Source organism: Alligator sinensis, unplaced genomic scaffold (genome assembly GCF_000455745.1).
Source record: "Alligator sinensis unplaced genomic scaffold, ASM45574v1 scaffold796_1, whole genome shotgun sequence".
NCBI lineage: Eukaryota > Metazoa > Chordata > Crocodylia > Alligatoridae > Alligator > Alligator sinensis.
Window position 1 is genome coordinate 1,717,967 of NW_005842141.1, and position 18,864 is coordinate 1,736,830.

Here is an 18,864-nt window from a genome sequence, read left to right on the forward strand (position 1 = left end):
TCAGTCTAAATTGCTCTTAAATTCATAAGTAATTTTGCCCAAAGACTGTGAAAAATTAAGGATGTCAGGATTTTGACCACTATGTTTAATGGTATAACAGTTAGCCAGAGCACATAAAATGTGCTATTGGTGAAATCTTGGCCTCACTGAAATTAGTAGGAATTCTACATTGTATCACTTTGCTAGACCAAATGTGCTTGGATTTGCATCCTGTGAATTTCCACCTGGCTATACAAGAGGTGTGATTCACAATATGAATATTGAATAAATGCTTATATCATAGCATAGAAAACATACTGTATATATTTCTCTCAGGTTTCACAGTTGCAAACGCATTATTATTTGCATTAATAATGTTAATGTCCAGGTGTCTCTAATGTGTTTAAAAGTATTATTTTTGTGGAACCATAAAGGCTTCCAATTTAATTAAAGATAAGTGGTAATAAATGAGTGCAAGGTACAAGAGGGAGGAGATGGCAAAAATATAAGAAGAGATTGGTTATGTGGCCTATCAAAGCATCCATTTGAAGGTTTTGAATCAAACAAGATTTTTCTATATTAAGATATAAACAAACATCAGAAATCTATCATTAAGAATGCATAATCTTTCATTATAATTTCTGTTTCACCTTGTTTATGACTTTTGGAAAGTCCTTATAAGCTGATTCAAATTTTTCAATTATTCAAATATTCCCTGCACTCTCTGCCCAAAACAAAAGGTTCTGTTTATTTTTGTTTGATATCCTCCTTCATTTTAAAAAATAAAACATGCAGAAAGGAAAAAATACACTTCAGAAAATGAAAAAAAAAATATTTTGGAGCACAGGTGCTTTAAAATGGTAGAACTTTAAGACAGACAAAACTTTTTGTCTGAGACTGCCAGAAGCAGCAGCGTGTTACTTCAGTGTGGCTCTGCAGCATCTGTATTGATAGGGCTCTTCAGTGGGGCTTTTTGGCACTTTTAACTAAAGCTCATTCAATCAGCTATTAAATAAAAGCACCCCAAAAGTCCTACTAAAGCGCCTGATTTATACAGTCGTTTGGCGAGCCAGATCCAGCTATCACACTACCTCTTCTGGGCAGGAGCAGGGCTTGGTGTGGGAACACACTGAGTTTAAAGTGCTGTTCATTTGTTTTTTATCGTCTACAAGCAGCTCATGTCCAAAAGCTTGTCCAGCAACTCTCTCAACCATACAGCTGGTCCAATACTAGATATCACAAAAAAGCCTTCCTCAGATATTTCCTGGATCATCATGACTAGAGCTACATTCCAACCCTACTAGATGTTTTAGGCTCCTACCTTATATATGGCTAATATAGACTAGACATAAGGTAGGGGGAAAATTAAAAGCACAAGGATCTGACTTTCAAAGTTTCTAAATACAATAGTTCCATTAACTAAAGAGAGATGTGTGAGGGAACACATCCTTCCAGACAGGAAAAGTAGGAAGAGGGTAACTCCTTTTTCCCTATCAAATATTACTGCTGTTCCCCCTAACACCAAAAAAGCTGAATGGTTATAAAATACCCCAACATAGCACCAGCATTGCTGTCCCCCTTCACATCAAAAAAATTGATGATTTCTCACCTGAAGGAGGAACCAGATGGCCAATGGAGATCTATGGTCCTACATACTATGCCTTCCTTTAAACTCTGCTTTACTGGGCCATTAAAGGCACCATTTTCAGAGATAAGGCTTCCATAATATTCACAGGATATTTCTTGTCCTGTGAACCTTAATGTGTTTCATTTCCTAAATTCTGTGGGTTTTAAATTTGTAACCTTATTGCAAGTTTTTAAAGTATGTAATTACTATCTGAGGAAAAATTATGTGAATTTTCAAGGCATTACACAGATATTAAAGTTTTCCACATTGTTACTGACTTGCATATTTCTTGATACATCTGATTTCTTAAATAAAAAGCATCCTTTTTTACACATACATCCCATGAAAGCTAGGAACTTGGCGGTACTAAGTGGCACCTGAACTCCATTTTAACTTAAGGTAAAGGAAAAAGTCCTCTTTATGCTCATTTCATCTAGAACCTTTTCTTTTTCCCCCAAAAAGCTTTGCTGGACTGCTCAACTTGCAGCAAACTGTGTAATGAGATTTTTAAAAAATAAATTCAAAATAACTCAGCTGAGACCGCCAGATGCATTTTACTTACAAGCAAATAGTTTTTGAAGTACCTTTTGAATACATTTGCTGGCGGATATATTACAGAGATATTTGGGCAGGAAAGAGAGAGACAATGAAAATAAATTGAAATTTAAAAATGAAATATCCCACATGACACAGTCAGAGATAAATTATTATTTGGAGTTATTATGATTATTCTTAATATGGCACCATAAACTGACATGATATTTTACAATCATGCCAAGATACTACTGTGAAAGATACACTAGAAATAGGAGGGAGGCAGGAAGGGAGGGAGCGATGGATAGGTGGGTGGCTATGGGGAAAGAGAGAGAATAGGCCAAAAGCTTAGAACTAACCTGTCCTCTATCCTGGAAACTCTAATTTGTCTCTAGTGGGTTATGGAATAGAGAAAATCCCACACAATTTACTGATTCGTTTTGATGCACTGGCTGGGGGAGTAGTTAGCTGATTGCACGATTTCACAATGATTACACACTTAATTTATACAACACAATTTTATTTTAAAACTCTTTGCTACGTATATAACACTGCTTAGCTTTAAGAAACACCACAAACATTAAAAACACAATAATTACATATATCAGAAACAATGCTCCAAATGCACTTCCTTCCCAAACAATGCTATAAGAATTAGTGTTACAAAAACAACTACAATTACAAGTAAAAGTTAAATTTGAATCAATACTATTATTTTTCATAATATACTTACAATCCTAGAATTCCGAGAAGCCAAATACCAAAATATGGTTTCATTCCTCAGTAGTACGATTTAATGGGTTGGCCTCAGTAGTACGGTTCAATGGGCTGGCCTCAGCAATACGATTCAATGAGCTGGGCTCACCAGTGATAGGACTACGTCCCCTTCCTTCAGTCCTTTTCAGGTGCTCCGCGGCTTCAGCGTGAACTAAGAGATTCGTGTTCACGGAGAGGTTGGATTAGGTGATCAATCTAATCCGAGCTTACACTTGCAATTCTTCCTTCGTTGTTCTGCAAGTGAAGTCACCTCCAAATTGGGACAGTAAGTTACAGGTTTTTATTGAGTGAGCTGCCGTCAGTGGGCTCCTCCTACTCAACTTATCATAACTCCCAAATTTGGGCTCGGATCTTACTCAACAGAAATTACCTTTGTTGAGCATTTTAAATTACTCTTGGGGAGACTTCTTCCATATCGCTGTAAATACTTTTTTTCTTAGCAATTTGGTTAAAAGGCCCTAGGCTTTGATGTCTCGGAATTCAGGATATTTGCTTTCTTTGTAAAAAACTTCTAAAGATACAATTTAATTTAAGGCTTTAAGTGAAGTCAAGACATCTTGCACGTAGCTCCGAAACAATGAGCTAGATAAGGAGATAAATCCTATCTTCTTCCTGAAACTGGCTAATGGGCAACCTTTACAAACATTCAAACTATTTCATTCAATATGACATAATTATCATGAATAAGATATAAATTAATATGAGCAAACAGTGCTGGGTGAGCACTTTAGCTGGTCATGGGTAGCTTCTAGGAATATTTTTTAAGAGCATGGGTAGGCAGGTGGAAATAATTATAGACCATGACTGATTTATACACTGGACATTTCCTCTCTTTTCAGCATGTGAAGTTATCACATGAGTTTGAACAGTTGGTACTCCAGGATGAACGGTTTGAAATCTGTTCTGAGGTCATATTGGGACTGGTGTGCTTCCGACTAAAGGTAAAGTAGCAAAGGCTTCTTATTTCCCCTGTCCTGTTGTGGGTATACATTCAGATAGATGAGATTTATTGTACTGGACTAGCATGTGTTTCTAGTTAAGATAATTGTTTTAAATTGCAGGAAAGTAATGATAAATTATATATTCCAAAGTTATCCTGAGGTAGATGCTCTTTGAACATCAGATAAATTTTAAAAAATGCAAGTATGTGAAGATATAGAAATGATTAATTAAGGCACCTAGGAGGCCTTAAATCTATTCTGTAATGACACCAGGAAGTAAGCATATGATTAATCTGCATAATTAATGTATTTTAGGATTTACAGTCTGGGATTAAACTTTTACACTTTTCATATTTTTTCAGTGTCATTACAGGCTGTACTGTACAGGCTGTACAGGTTTTGCTGTACTTTAACATGACCGAATTTCTATTAAGCTTATACTGCCTGTTTTGGGGTAATTACAACAATCCTCTAAGATTTTATTTAATCTTAAATTATCGAATGTATTCTTTCCCTTAATTCCTCTAAAGAAGAAAATCAAAGAAAATTTTACCACATGTCATTTCACCTATTCTGAAGATAACAGCATCAGTGATAAATCTCTTCAATGTATTATCATAGAATCATAGAAAAAAGGACTGGAAGGGACCTATAAGATCATCAAGTTCGGTCCCATGCCATGGGCAGGAAGTAATTGGGCTCAAATGAGCTCAATGAGGTATTTGTCCAGCCTCCTCTTAAAGACTGCCAGAGATAGCGACTGTACCACCTCTGCTAGAAGCGTGTTCCAGATTCTAGTTACCCATACAGAAAAGAAGTTTTTCCTTATGTCCAACCAAAACTTTTCCTTGACTAGCTTGTGTCCATTGGTCCACGTTTTCCTGGTGGGGGGGGAGAGGGGCTTTTGTGAAAAGTTGTTCACCTGTGTTCTCCCTCGTCATATTTGTAGGCAGCTATCGAGTCGCCTCTCAGCCTTCTTTTGCTCAGGCTGAACAGTCCCAGATCCCAAAGTCTCTCCTCATACGGCCTGACCTCCAGGCCCTTGATCATGCGGGTGGCCCTTCTCTTCACCCTTTCATGCTTGTCCACATCCTTCTTGAAGTGTGGTGCCCAGAACCACAGTTCAAGAAGGATGTGGACAAGGACCATTATATCTTATAGTGACTTTACTTAAGAATAGCCTGAGCTCTTGGGTATGTTTACACTGCAGTCAAAGCATGACTCCAGCTCATGTAGATGTACCTGTTAGTTTTAAACTAACTAACCTGGGTAACAATATCATAATAGCCACCACTGTTAGCTACAAAGGACCAACTTTCAGGATCATTATAAATTCTAATTTATTAGAAGGGATGTGAACTTACAATAAAATTATAAATGTGAACCTTTGGGGATTGTGATGGGTACTGGTCACCTTAGCGCGCACACACACATGCACACACACACACGCAATTGCTGCAATAGTAGTGTAGCATCAATGTTGGTTCATAACTATCTGAGGCGCTAGTCTGCTGTCAATGGTCAGCTTCCTTCAAGGTGATGTCTTTTCCAAAAGGGGGGTCTTGTGCTTGTCCTTCTGTCTCAGTAGGTCGGGTGCTGGATGAGAGGGCACCGCTCAGGGTCACGCTTCACTGTCTTTTATCCCTTCTCTGGCAGACTTCTGTGATCCCTCGGCATCATCTTGGCAGCCCAATCCAGAGATCACTGTCCCACGTGGGTCTTGAGTAATGCATGACAGCTGTTAGTCACAGTCACTGGGGGTTCCGCCTGATGGTGCAGTTTTGGGAGTCCACCCTTGACTTGATTGATTCAATGGCTGTCTCTCAGGTTGCTTGATTAGCTTAAAATTGCTTGTAGAGTTTTGTAATGATAAGTTCCTCTGGCTAGGCTATTGTCAATTAACAACCAGAGGCTCTTGCTTTGTCATTCAGTTATCTACTGATTCATACATACTCACATTCACTCAGGGGGACCGGCCCAGTACAGCAATACAATTCCAGTGATTACAATTCCAGTGTATTCTTATAATAATAATTTTAGTAATACAAGGTATGACTTACTCTAAAAAATACATTTGTTAAAAGTTAAAAGGTATAAAACATAAAATACAGAATATCAAGGCAAAGATGAGACAGATGAAATATAAAAAAATGCACTGTGAGAAATATATAAAAATGCAATATGAAGTAGTGAGGATCAAAGGCCACTGGGGACAGTAAGTGACATAGGTTAGATGCAGTCACGTAGACTGATTTAACATAAAACTTTAGACAGATATGGGAAATTTGCTTTGGGAAACAGGTCTTAATTAACGGGGGAATGTGTTCACTAGCCTATATTTACAGTCATGTTTTCAATGCACCTTGGCTTTTCTTGTCTCTTACAGGCTTTGCTTAAAAGTGGATATTTTAGTTCTTTTGTTTCCTTTAGCAACACTTAGCTCAGTTGATATGTACATGTAGTTTGTAGGTTTCTAGAGCAAGCCACTTCAGCTTTCTGGCTTGCTCCAAGCCTTGCCACACCCATGCAATGTGTGTGCTAGGTCTCTGCCAGTACTTAGAAGGAAAAAGAAATGCACAAAATGGGGGGTGGGAAGGTACAGGCAAGAAGGGGCTTCTTGTTACACTGCAACATGATGGTCCACAGCAAGCTCCACAGTCTACCTGAGAAACTGGCAGTTAGCCCAGGATGAGCCCTGCACTGCTCTTACTACATTACTAGAAGCATGTGGGCTAGCTAGTTTAAAGCTAGCTCAGGACTGGCTACATGAGCTGCAATCACAGCACTGGTTTCAAGGTAGATTTATCCATCAACTTGATCCTACCTACAAGCTATACCATATTTCCCTGTGCATTATACATATCTACCCCCCTCCAAAGGAACTTACAAATTAAGGTGTGTGTTATACACCAGACATAGGTAGAAAATAATTGACATCATGTAAAAAAGCTGAGAAAAAGTCAATCAAATTTGTTTAAAATGTTCTCTCATAATTTTATGCTTTTTACAGGTGTGTCTTATACAAAGGGCATCTTCTACATTATATGATAGAGTGATCACAACAGTTAGATGCAGATGTAGTTAAGAGCTTAGCTGAATTATAACCTAATTCCGTCAAATACAGCCTATTTTCAATTTTAAAGTACAAAAAGTCTACATTGTTCTGTTATTAACATTCAGAACAAAAAAAGTCTTAAGTGCTATATTTCTTAAATGACTAGTTTTTTAAATCATTTTTATTTATAATCGAATTAATGAATATACTTAGAAATGGTCAGAAAGTCATTCTGTCCCTGGGTAAGAATTGTAATCTTTGAGAGGATGCCCTAAATTCTTTATACATCATAAATTCTTTCTCTAAGTGTAAAACCTTTGTAATGGCTGAACTGGAACACTAAGGTTCTTCATAGTCTGCACGATACCAGCACACACTTCTGGGTTTCCCAATGGTTCAGAAGCAAGTCTGGCTCTTTTTGGTTAGGTGGTGTTATTTTTCTGACATTCCTCTCTTTGCTGTTCAGTTGCCCCAGTTACCTGGGCTTAATGGAATTGGTCGAGGAGTCAAAATGAATGTCTTTACAGTAAAGCCTGCACTCAGCTAGGGCTATAAAGTGGTTTCTTTTGTGTTTGTGCTGTCAATAAAAAGGGTACCCTGCTGGTGGAACAGATGCTGCATGAATTGTGGAGATTTTCTGATTAGTGAAGGCCTGATAGCATTGAATATTTCTTTTTCTCCTAACAAGAACTTTTCAAAAGCTTGTGGAAAGGTTTTGTGGCATGGGTTCTACGGAAGTGAGATGTTGCTTATAGCCAATTCTCCAACATGAAACAAGCAAACACTGCATTTTTGTAGGTCCAGTGACAGCTGTTAGTGAGTGCTCTGCATTTACTTTGAAGGAACAATGCTGATGAAATGGAGCATGGCAACATAGGAATTGTCACATTTGATCAGATCAGTACTCCATCTAAGTCCCACCTCCTGTCCCTGATGCCTCAGAGGAAGGTGTAATACCTCCACAGCAGACGGTTATGAAATAGCAGGTAGATGGATGTCTTGCTAAGAAGTTCTTGGGCACTTTGAGGAATAAAGACTTGACTTTATGAAGGCTAGACTTATTAGAGCCCAGGGGGCAGCAAGGCCTTCATCATTTCCCTCCTTTTGTTGATTGCTCATAAAAGGAGTCTACACAAATATATTTTGGTATGATTGTGCTTGCGTAACTTAGTTAACTTTCTGAATCACTCTTAAAACATCGTATTTATGTAATTCCCATTAAAATATCCTGTTGAACTACAGGTGCTGCAGCATATCTGAATTTTTTTAAGCATGAAGGGGGGAGGCAAGTTAGTGTGCCACTGCTGCATATCTAGAAGGGAAATATTGAAGATCCTTGTGGCATTAGCAGAAAAAACTAGTTTCTCCCTCTTTTGTTTTGGATGAAATATTTGTCTTTCTGTTCCTAAACTATAACTAGCTTCTGTGCATTTCTCTTTCAGGCTGTTGAAAAAACACTAATGTCTAGTTATTATAAGGCAGAGAAATGCCAGAGAGAAACTGGTAGGGTAATAGGTTAAAGAGTTAATTTTTGGTTGTCTTGTCATGTCTGCAGATGAATATGAAAAAAGGCTAGTCAGATCTCTAAGGGGCTGCAAGGACGGTGTCTTATTAAAACTGACACATGCAACTGGAGCTGCCTACTTGCTTCCCATAGCTCCAGAAGAGAATTGGCTATCACTAACTTCAATCTGATGTGACACCTAAGTGTCATAGCAGCCCCTTAGTGCTTCTGTGGGACCCTTGGAGAAGAGGGATATAAAAAAAGTACTTCTCCCCCCACCAGAGGGCACTAAATTAACAGGGACTTAAATGTCAAGACTGTGTTGCTGAATTTTAGATAGGCAGAAAGGGTTGTAGTTTTTTATGATGGATTTACTCCCCAGAGCAAAGGAATGGACCCCTCACTATCAATAAAATGGACCCTTGACAAAGGATTTCACCAACACCGACTTCCGATGGTATAGGGGTAGCATGAAGATGTTCTAGAGAAAAGTGTCTGCCATGGCATCTGCTCAGGATTCAAACTTCCCTAAAGTTTAGGGTAACATTTTGATTTGGGACAACTTGGGGCCAATAGGGAGACCATAAATTGTCTTCAAGTATGCTTTGTTTTCATAAAGATTAGTCAGATGTGACACAATGCATAGAACAGAAAAATCAACAAGGCAAGGTTTTAAAAAGGACTTGTTGTCCTTGTCATACATATATCTATATATAGATATAGATATATAGATATATGTAAAGCTTTAAGTGCTTTTTATAAATTTCCCCAGGAAAATGTTGCAGGTTGATTATCCCATCTGTGAATTGCTTTATGCAGGATTCTGACGGCATCAGTAAAGAACAACTCTATACCTATAAGCTTGCCTCACCTGCAGTCAGGTAGTGTAATGGAGGTGAGGGAAGGGATACTGCATTGCCTCTGTTCTTTCCTAGAAGAACAGTTGCTAAGATTGGTAGTCAACAAAAGCAACTATGGTGAACTAATCAGCAAGGCCGAGGCTGTTTCCCAGCCTGATGATATAAAAATTAGATAGGCTCATTCTCCTAGACAGCAGAAAAAGAAATAGGAAAACAATAGCAATGCTGTGACACTAAGGACCCTGCTACACAGTAAGGCTGTGTAAAATGTTGCCAGCTGTTTCGGTTTGATGCTGTTTCGACTTGTTTTGAGCTCAAAACAGCAAAATCGAAATGAAACAGAGGGCTTTGAAACAGCCTTGAAATGAAATGAGGTGGTGGGAGGCAGCGGAGAGCCAGGGCTGTGCTCTCAGTGGCTCCGCGCAGCCCCATGTGGCTCAGCCCGGTGTGGAATGCAGCCCTGGCTTTCCCTGCCTCCCACCACTGGGCTGCACTTCCTGGGGCTGGCAGAGCTGATCGGAGTGCAGCGCCAGTTCTGCCTGCCTTCCGCAACTGGGCTGCGCTCTGATTGGCTCCACCAACCCCATGGAGCTCAGCCCGGTGGCAGGAGGTGGGCAGAGCCGAGGCTGCACTCCACCTCCCACCACCGGGCTGAGTTCCATGGAGCTGTGAGCCACTCAGCGCTGAGCCTGGTGGAGGGAGGCAGAGCGTGGCCCTGGGACTGCACCTCTCCTCCCTCCACCAGGCTGCAAGTGCCTGGGAACCCAGCCCGGTGGAGGGTGGGCTGAGCACAGCCCAGGCTGGGTTCCCAGCGGCTTGCAGCCTGGGGGGGATCACAGCCCTGAGACTGCGCTCCCCCTCTCCTCCCCCACCGGGGTCAGTTCCCACTGGCTTGCAACCTGGTGGAGAGAGGTGGGGTCTGCCTGCCTACTCTGCCTGCCTCCACCAGTCTCAGTTCCCAGCCACTTGCAACCCCATGGAACTAAGCCCAGCGCAGGGTAGCGGAGTGCAGCACCAGGGCTGCGCTCTGCCTTCCTCCACCGGCTTAGCTCCCCACACCGGTCCCAGGCAGCAGCGGCAGCCTCCCCCCTGCACCTCCAGGAGGGCTGTGGAGCTCTGCCAGACTCCTCGCCGGAGTGCAGGTCCCGATCTGCCTGTGATCAGAGGAGGCTACTTCTCCTTCAGTTTTGTGCTTCCCCATCATAGCCAATGCGCAAAATGTCAAAACAGCATTGAAGCATCGAAAATGTTTTGACGAAACGAAATGAAATGGAACAGTGCTTTCGAAACAAAACTAAACTCGAAATGAAACACCGTTCCGTCGAAATGCTGAAACAGAGGTCGAAGCGAAATGGTGCTGTTTTGCACAGCCCTCCTACACAGTCAAATTAAAGCTGAATAGAACCCAGCTATAGAGTTGTTACACATTTTCAAGCACTAACTTTATAGCCAGTTGCCTTTTTTAATAGCTAGATAGTCATTTTTGTTGTGTGAAATTACTTTGCATGTGTGGCTGATCTAAATGTATTACACAATTAAGCAGTTAATTGTGTAGGATATATAACATAGCAGGGGTCTTAATACAGACAAAACTTGCTAGAACTGGGGCCTTTTGGATAGCGTGTATGTGTTCAGATCATTGGGTTTTTGAAAGACAAAATTTAAATAGACACCAGATTCATGTTTGGCATGAAGTAAAGGAATGATTAAATTCATTATCCATTAAATATATTAATTTAATTATCATGGTGAGGATTAATTTCTTCAGCTTTCTAAAGCGCTTGAATGCTGTAAAAAGATATTGTATGGAAGAACAAATTCTATAAAGACACAGAACTTCAGGCCAAAGTTGTTTTAGGAGTCCTATTAATAAGAGACACCAGATTCATGCTTGGCATGAAGTAAAGGAATGAATTTTGCTCATTCCTATCAGATTTTGAAATCCTTTCTATTGACTTATTTAAATATATCCCAGTGGCACTTAGGCTCAAATAAGCAATATATGATTTGGTTCACAAATATTAATATACACTGTTGAAAAACTTCCTGATTGTTTTTTATTAGCTTTTGGAATACTAGACATGCAGCTAAAATAATGAAGTGTTGGTCTAAGAATATAGGCATGTAAGGTCAAAAAAACCTTGTCTGCTAATATAATGAGTCGTTTCATACCAAGTTTCAGATGAGTGTGATTGCTAGAGCCCAAAGAATTATCTGCCTAAACCATTTTGGGACTACAGCTCACAAAGCAATTGGAAAAAAATACCCTCTATAATCCCACAGTGTTGTGGTGGCTAAAAATTTGGAACATGGGAAGAAATAGCAAGTTTAAGCTGGTCCTATTATTAGGCATTGGACGCTGGATTTTGCAACTTAGATGTGCCAAACAAGCAGGTGAAGCTTAATGTCACAAGTATTGGTTTGTAATTATTTCAGGGCTCCAATGAACTCAATGAGGAATTTCTTAAGAACATAAATGATACCAAGAAGATTCATCTGGTTCCATGCCAACTGAGAGAAAAGTTTGTGCTGCGTTTTGCCATTTGTTCCCGCACAGTGGAATCTAACCATGTCCAGCTGGCCTGGCAGCTTATCACAAAACTAGCAACTGAACTTCTGAAAGCGTGGGAGCCAAAGCAATGCCAGTAGTGGCAGTGCTGAATAGGGCATAGGCAGCTAATAAATACACTGTCTTCAAGCTGCCAAAGTTTTTTTAAATTTGGGCTTTGTTTGTGGGGGGGTTGGGTTCTTTTAGTGGCAGGAGGGAAAAAGCGGTGAAGAGGTGGAATTGTGAGGGGAAAAAATGTAGCAATTGCTATTATGTGGCCCAGATACATCAGCAGAATTGTCAGCAAATTGTATTGTAACAGTCTCCTGAACAAATCATGCATTGGTTTGGTTTTGGTTGTTTATAGATGGAACCAAAGTGTGTGATAATTGTCATCAAAGAGTATGATGCTCCAGTAAAAATCATGACTTCAAGTTAAATAACTTGGTTGTATCATTGTTTGGTCCTGTGTAAACAGGCAAAGTTAAACCATTTTATTATATAACATAGCCAGGAAACTACCTTATTACAATACTGTTTGTTGCCATGGTAATTTTGCATGTTTAGACAAACACTTCATTAGGTGAAACCAAGGAACAACAAGAGGTGGGGAAGGGATCCTATAGCCCAAAATGTAATAAAGATTTCCCATGAAATCAGTCTAAAAGCTAGGCAGAGTTCAGGCAAATAACTGAGCCACTGTACAAAATCCTGCCCTCTGCCAAACCATGCTAAATTTTGATAACTTCATTGACTTAAGTGCAGTTTATGTGAAATTTTAAGAATATCTGTAAGAGCATAATATAGATGACTGTCCACAGAGAGTCAGTAGATTAAATCAAGCTGGACATTTAAGCTGCTGTTTTCTTTCCTTTAGGATTGCATTTAAAAAAAAAAAACATTAACCTGTTCTCATGACCCAGGGAGCCATTTTGTCACTTGTATTCACAACCAGCAGGTCTAATGCTCAAATATGTTTAATTTTATAATTTTTATTTTATAATTTAATATTTTATTTTTATTATAAAAAGAATACCAGGTAACCAGAGGAAAATTATTGCTTTCCCACCACATAGGCCAACATTTTATTTGTAATAGATAAACAGCTGTGTTTAGGACAAAAGAGGTCATATCGTAATTAGGCTAAATCCAGGATTAGGCCATGAAAATCAAATTGAGTTATTCTGGTGTATAAACAACTTTAATTGAAATTAGTACCTGGCTAATAATAATGACTAAAAATTGCACGCTCCACTAAGCCTGAGAATATTATCCATTTGACCTCAGAGGAAAACTTCTTTAACAAATTTTCACCATTTTATTTTGGTTTCCCATGCAGCTCTGGTCCAAACATATTTTTCAAATGGTAAAACTGATTTTGCTTTAGTAGCTTGCATTTAAACAAAAGGTAAATGGTCCTATCAACCTCATCTAACACTAGGCAAAAATCTGTATTTCATATTAACTGGTTTCTAACAGCTTGAGATGGTTCAGAGGCTGTGAAAACCTTTTTCGTGGTCTCTTGTACCGTTTTTCTCCCAGGCTGGTAATTGTTGTCCTGAATTGTTTCATTGAAAAAATCTGGGCCATATAATCAATTCAAGAACAAAAGCATAATTTGTAAAAAGTAACTGATTAGAAGCAAAACCATAACTGATGGTACTTTCCTGCAGCTATATAATGCATCTGTTAGTAAACTGGCTTCTGATGATAAATGCAGTATTTTATGAATAGTTAATGTGTGAACCTAGCTCTATTGTGCCTTTTGTCAAAAGCTGACACAATCTGTGCTGATTCATGTTGTTTAATGTTAATTATAATTATGAAGCCTATTAAAGAGCACTTAAGCAGAATATCCAAATCCCAAAAGATTTAATGTAGCTGATAGATGAGGGAAATATAGATTTTAAATAGGCAAGTTTGAATAACCCTGCAGATGTTTCCTTAGCTGGTCCAACATTTACATTGTCATTGTAATGGGAGATTATAAATATATTTTGCTATTGACTGTGGCATATTTTTAAAAGGTCTTTATCTAATTAGTGCTAATGAGTGCTTAGTATTAAATTATATACAAAAAACTAGAACTCTTAGTTCCAAAATGATACCTTTTATTAGACCAACTGGAAAATGGCAAGAAAACTGTCCTTTTCTGCAAGCTTTCGGGATCAAAGTCCCTTCATCAGGCTTTGGGAAAAGTGTAGCTGTATTAAATTATTACATTTGTACTCTTCTCTTGTCATTCTATCTAGAATTCAGCTCTTTTCTTAGTGGTAAACTGCAAGAATACCATATTCTGTGAATTTTACCCACATGGCTCTTTTTTATTTCTTGTTGTTAACTAAAATTGTGTTCTAAACTATTTAAACCCCTCTTGCACTTCAAATTCTTAAAAGGCAGGAGTTGAAACAGACAAGTGAAAAAAAGCACTGGAAAACAGAACCTCAGGAAGGAAGCAAATCTCACTAGAATAGTATAGGTGACAGCTAGTATCTTAACTACTCTGCCTGGAATCAGCATGACTATGACTGGAAAAAGTTTTGTGTCTTTTTAATTGAGCTTTCTGTGAATATCAAGTTCCTTGTACTTGAAATCTGTATCCAAAGTTTATCAGCCAAACATATGAGGCTTATTGATGAAATAAAATGCAAATGAAGCCATTTATGTTGTTTATATTTATTATTAGTCACAATCTCTCCTTATTTATTCATTTCTCATACATATTAAGGGGCAATTTTTTTCACCGGCCTAAGCAGAAACAGCTGTACTGATGTTAATACACTTATGTTCACCACCGGGAAATCTGTCTGTACACCTTCTTGATTATTGTTCTTCTAGCAGCCTCTCTCTTTGCTCAGACAATTTGGGGTGGTGGTGGTAGTGATTGGGGGGGGTGGGGACTGTCAATAAATGGGCTCATTGTTATATGTTTCCACCATTGAGTATAGAGCAATGTCCATTTTGAAATGTGTAAGGTCATGGGTTGATCCTTCCCAAACCCTCTCTAAAAATTCTACAGGCTGGTATCACCATGAGACCCAAATTATGGCTAGAGCTATAGCCAAAATAAGAAAAATTACGTTTTCCCAACTACAGTGGGATAATTTGATGGTAGTGAAATCACAAGATGGCAAAATTGGGCCCACTGTGAACTGATCTGCTGTAGGTAGTAATCATAGCATGGTAAATTCAACTAGTACCTAAATGTTCCAATCACTGTATTTTCACCCATATGGAATGCAATGCTATGCATTGCAGTAACGAACTGGTGACTAAAGACATATCTGCTTTGCAAGCCAATATGTGAATGCAGCATTATACGGGCCTATCTGTGCTCATTTTAATCCAGCCAGTGCAGGCCATAGGAAAAGGAGAGTTTGCTGTCCATATCAACATCCAGGGTCTTTGCTGGGCTTGTATAGCCCACTCAGAAACTAGGGTACAGGCAGTCCTCAGACTTACGACACAATTGGTTCCTGAAAACTGCGTCTTAAGTCGAAATGTTGCAACTCGGAACCAATTTTCCCATAAGAAACAATGTTATAAATGGGAGATTGGTTCCTGAACCAAGGCCCAATACCCTATTTTCACCAAAAATACCCCAGAATTTTGTACTCGATCAATTATAGATGAGTAATATAGCTACATTAATGTATTTATATTGTAAATAGCAATCATATTGATTTGGAAGGACTTCTTTGAGGTGACTTTGCTGGACTTTTTGAAAGGCTCTTGGTTGGACCTTTTGAAGGGTTCTTGGCTTGAGTCTTCTCAGGAGTCTTGGCTACAGGTTTTTCCTGAGTCTTGTCTGCTTTCTTAAAGAAAGTGTCCAAGGAAGTTTGGACAGATGTTCTCCAGGCAGATGAATGACGCTGCGAACTTGTTTACTGGCGTGGCATCGCATTGGATCAAGCGTTTTAAGTCAAAACTGATGTCATGAAGTTGAAACAGAGTGTCAATTTAGAAATGTTGTAACTCAAAACATTGTAAGTTGAGGACTGTCTGATCTCTAGTGACCCACTACAGTTAGCTCAGCTAATTAAAGGTACAGGAGGCATAGGCATTTCTGACCTGAGAGTGGCTGTTCTCAGAAAGCAAAATTTTAAAAAACAGTATGGAAAACTAGGGAACAAGAAGTAATCCACAAACTAAATTGTGTTAAGTATGGTTTAAACAAGGCCTATGGAATTTTATTTCATTACTTGAATTGGTTTTTGAGACTCATGTGTTTCTATGGGTTCACTGCTTGTTTGTTTTCCTCTTCCAGGAATCTCCCCTCTTCCCCCTCCACAGCTCTTCCCTTCCCTTGTCTTTTGTATTTAAATCTCTCTCTTCTTTTTATACACGGCTTTGTGAAAATCCTTTCACAGCCTCAGGTGAAGTGAGTGTCAGCCCACAAAAGCTTATGCCTTTTTCTATATCTTAATTAGTCAATAAGGTGCATATCTACTCTATTTTAGGTACAGGTATGTCTACCCATGCCGCAGTTACACTTGGTTGCATTGCAGACTCATGCTTAAATCAAGGTTCATGTCCAAACAGGCATGGACATTTGTTTCCCTGGGGACAAGAAGCTGTGGCACACCTTATAGTTTCATAGTTTCATAGTTTTAGGGTCGGAAGGGACCTAATAGATCTTCCAGCCCGACCCCCCGCCAGGGCGGGAGAACAACAAAAAACCCTAAAAACAAAAACGGGACTCAAATGAGTCCAGCCAGGTAGGCATCCAGCCTCTTCTTAAAGACCCCCAGGGTAGGGGCCAGCACCACCTCCCTTGGAAGTTGGTTCCAGCTCCTAGCCGCCCTAACTGTGAAGTAGTTTTTTCAGATGTCCAATCTGTACCTCCTCTCCATCAACTTGTGCCCATTACTCCTTGTTATGCCAGCGGGGGCTAGGGGAAACAGCGTCTCCCCCAAACCCTTCTGGTTCCCCCTAGTGAGTTTATAGACAGTCACCAGGTCCCCCCTCAGCCTTCTCTTGTGGAGGCTGAATAGGTTCAGGTCCCGCAGTCTCTCACTGTAGGGTCTGCCCTGTTGTCCCCGGATCATGCGGGTGGCCCTTATGCTGCTGCTTATGTCCCTGGGGAATGCCCATGCCATGCACCTACTGGTGAATGGCAGGTTACCCCGGGTGGGGTAGGAGAGGCTGGAGCCAGCAACCTTGCTGGTCCCAGCAGCCTTACCTGCGGTTCTGAGACCTTGCGCAGCTGCAGCCACAGCGCTCCTGCAGCTGGGAGCCTGGATGGCAAGACTTTGGGCAGCACACTGCCTCCATGTGCAGCTGCGCTTTTTTAAGGCGCAGCTTTTTTTTACCCCAGGATCTCTCAGGGTCATACCCCTCTACACTGCAAGGTAGCAGCTCAGGGAATGCCTGCATGCACAGCATGTGGCACCGCAGACAGGTCTGCTGCACCACATACTGCATATTTGCACTTGTCTGGATGCAGCCAAAGTGTTTAACAGCAGGCACAAGCAATTGTGGACAGGAATGAGCACTCATAGTGCCTGGAATGTGCCATGAGGAACACTGCAGTTCAAACTGGAGAAATGATTAGTGAGACAAGGGAGATATTTGGTAGGGTAAGAAAGATGTAGCTGTCTGTAATGGTTCAGAAATTCTGCGAGAGGCATTTTTCATCAGACCTGACAAAGAGCGCCTGGCATTCAAAAGCTCATTCGTCTAACTCTGTCCCGACTACGGAGTTAGTCCAATAAAATTAGATGGCCCTAAGAAATCCTTGCCTCTTGTCAATATTTGGGGCAGAGGTGACTAGATTTGCAGCTCCCACATGCTTCTGGATGGAACGTGTAATTCCCTTTTGCACATTCTTTATCATCAACTCTCAGGCTATTTTAAATGTTCATATATCATGACCTCTGAGCTTAGGTGCCTTTATTGTCTCCTAACTCTCCGCTCTCACCTTTTTAAGCATTTGGGTTTTTTGTCTATGGATATAAAGAAAAGCACAAGGTCTGTAAGGTACAGGCTCCCTTCCCCGTAGCCCTGCTCCTGGAAGTTGACCTGTGCAAGAAAACTTAAGCCCTCTCTCATGTACAAAGGATGACCTCACCCTCCTGACCTAACTCGGGGGGGGGGCTCAACCTCTGGGTGACCCAAAGCTTGAGTGCCACCGACTTCGTTTGATGAGAGGCAGAGGCTGAGTCAGCAGAGGCTCAGTGGAAGAGGCAACAGATTATCAACACTCATCAAGTTCAGGGCTCCCTAAATGCCTGGCCTGGAAGATGATTTGGCCCTATTAAAAAGAAAAAAGACACCTCACAGGCACTGCAGACAGAACACAAATGGGTTAAAATAGACTTCCAACAGCGTGGAAATGGCCGTACCATGGGTTTAATAGCACAAGAAAGATGCTGTAGCTGTAATAGCCCAGCAGCGGTGCCAGTTTTTTAGGATGAGCTCCAGTATTGGCCCAGCTCTGTGGCGGGGATGGAGCCGGCCAAGCTTTCGCACACCACCAGGCTTGACCCGAGGGAGAACAAGAACGCCTTGCACGCGGCAGCTTGGCTAACTCCATCCCAGCTGCACAGCTGAGGCTTTACAGCACTGAGACCCGAGTCCATCCCCGCCCCGCTCAGGAGAGCAGAGCCCAGGCGAGCAGCCTTGGGCACCGGCGCTTTGCAACTTCCCGCACTCTGCGCTGCCGGCGGGAGAACACCCGCCCCCTCAGGCACGGACTCCGCTCCCATTGGCCGGCGGCGCCACCAATGAGAGCGCGTAACCTCGCCGAGGGGAGGTAGGGGGAAGTGTTCCTGGCGTCACGTGAGGGAGGGATGGGCGGTACCTCGCGGAGCTGCTGGCATCTGGTTGGTTGGCTGGCTACGGGGGCGGGGCTGGCGAGGAAAGAGCGAGCCGGGCGCGGGAGCAGGAGGCCGCGGTTCGTATAGGTGCTGTACCCCTCCCCCACACATCCCGAACCGCTTTGGAACGCGGCCGTTGAGGGCGGGGTATGTCACAACCGGGAGGCGCGGGCCCGCCCCAGGGCCAGCCGGCGGCGGCGCGGCGCGGCGCGGCGCGGGGT

General features: G+C 41.2%; 1 protein-coding gene across 6 annotated transcripts in view; it reads left to right on the forward strand.

Moving 5' to 3' along the window:
* Positions 1 to 18,864, forward strand: part of DDC (dopa decarboxylase) — a 107,039-nt gene that overhangs the window by 83,804 nt on the left and 4,371 nt on the right. For 2 of the 6 annotated variants that reach the window (XM_025206121.1, XM_006025329.3), the window contains exons 13-14: positions 3,757 to 3,858; positions 11,714 to 12,808. In XM_025206121.1, coding sequence (XP_025061906.1) covers positions 3,757 to 3,858; positions 11,714 to 11,926 — 315 coding nt within the window. In that variant the 3' untranslated portion in view covers positions 11,927 to 12,808. Of the gene's footprint in view, positions 1 to 3,756; positions 3,859 to 11,713; positions 12,809 to 18,616; positions 18,791 to 18,864 lie in introns of those variants that run through there. The other 4 variants (XM_025206122.1, XM_025206120.1, XM_006025331.2 and 1 more) reach the window with 4 other exon arrangements.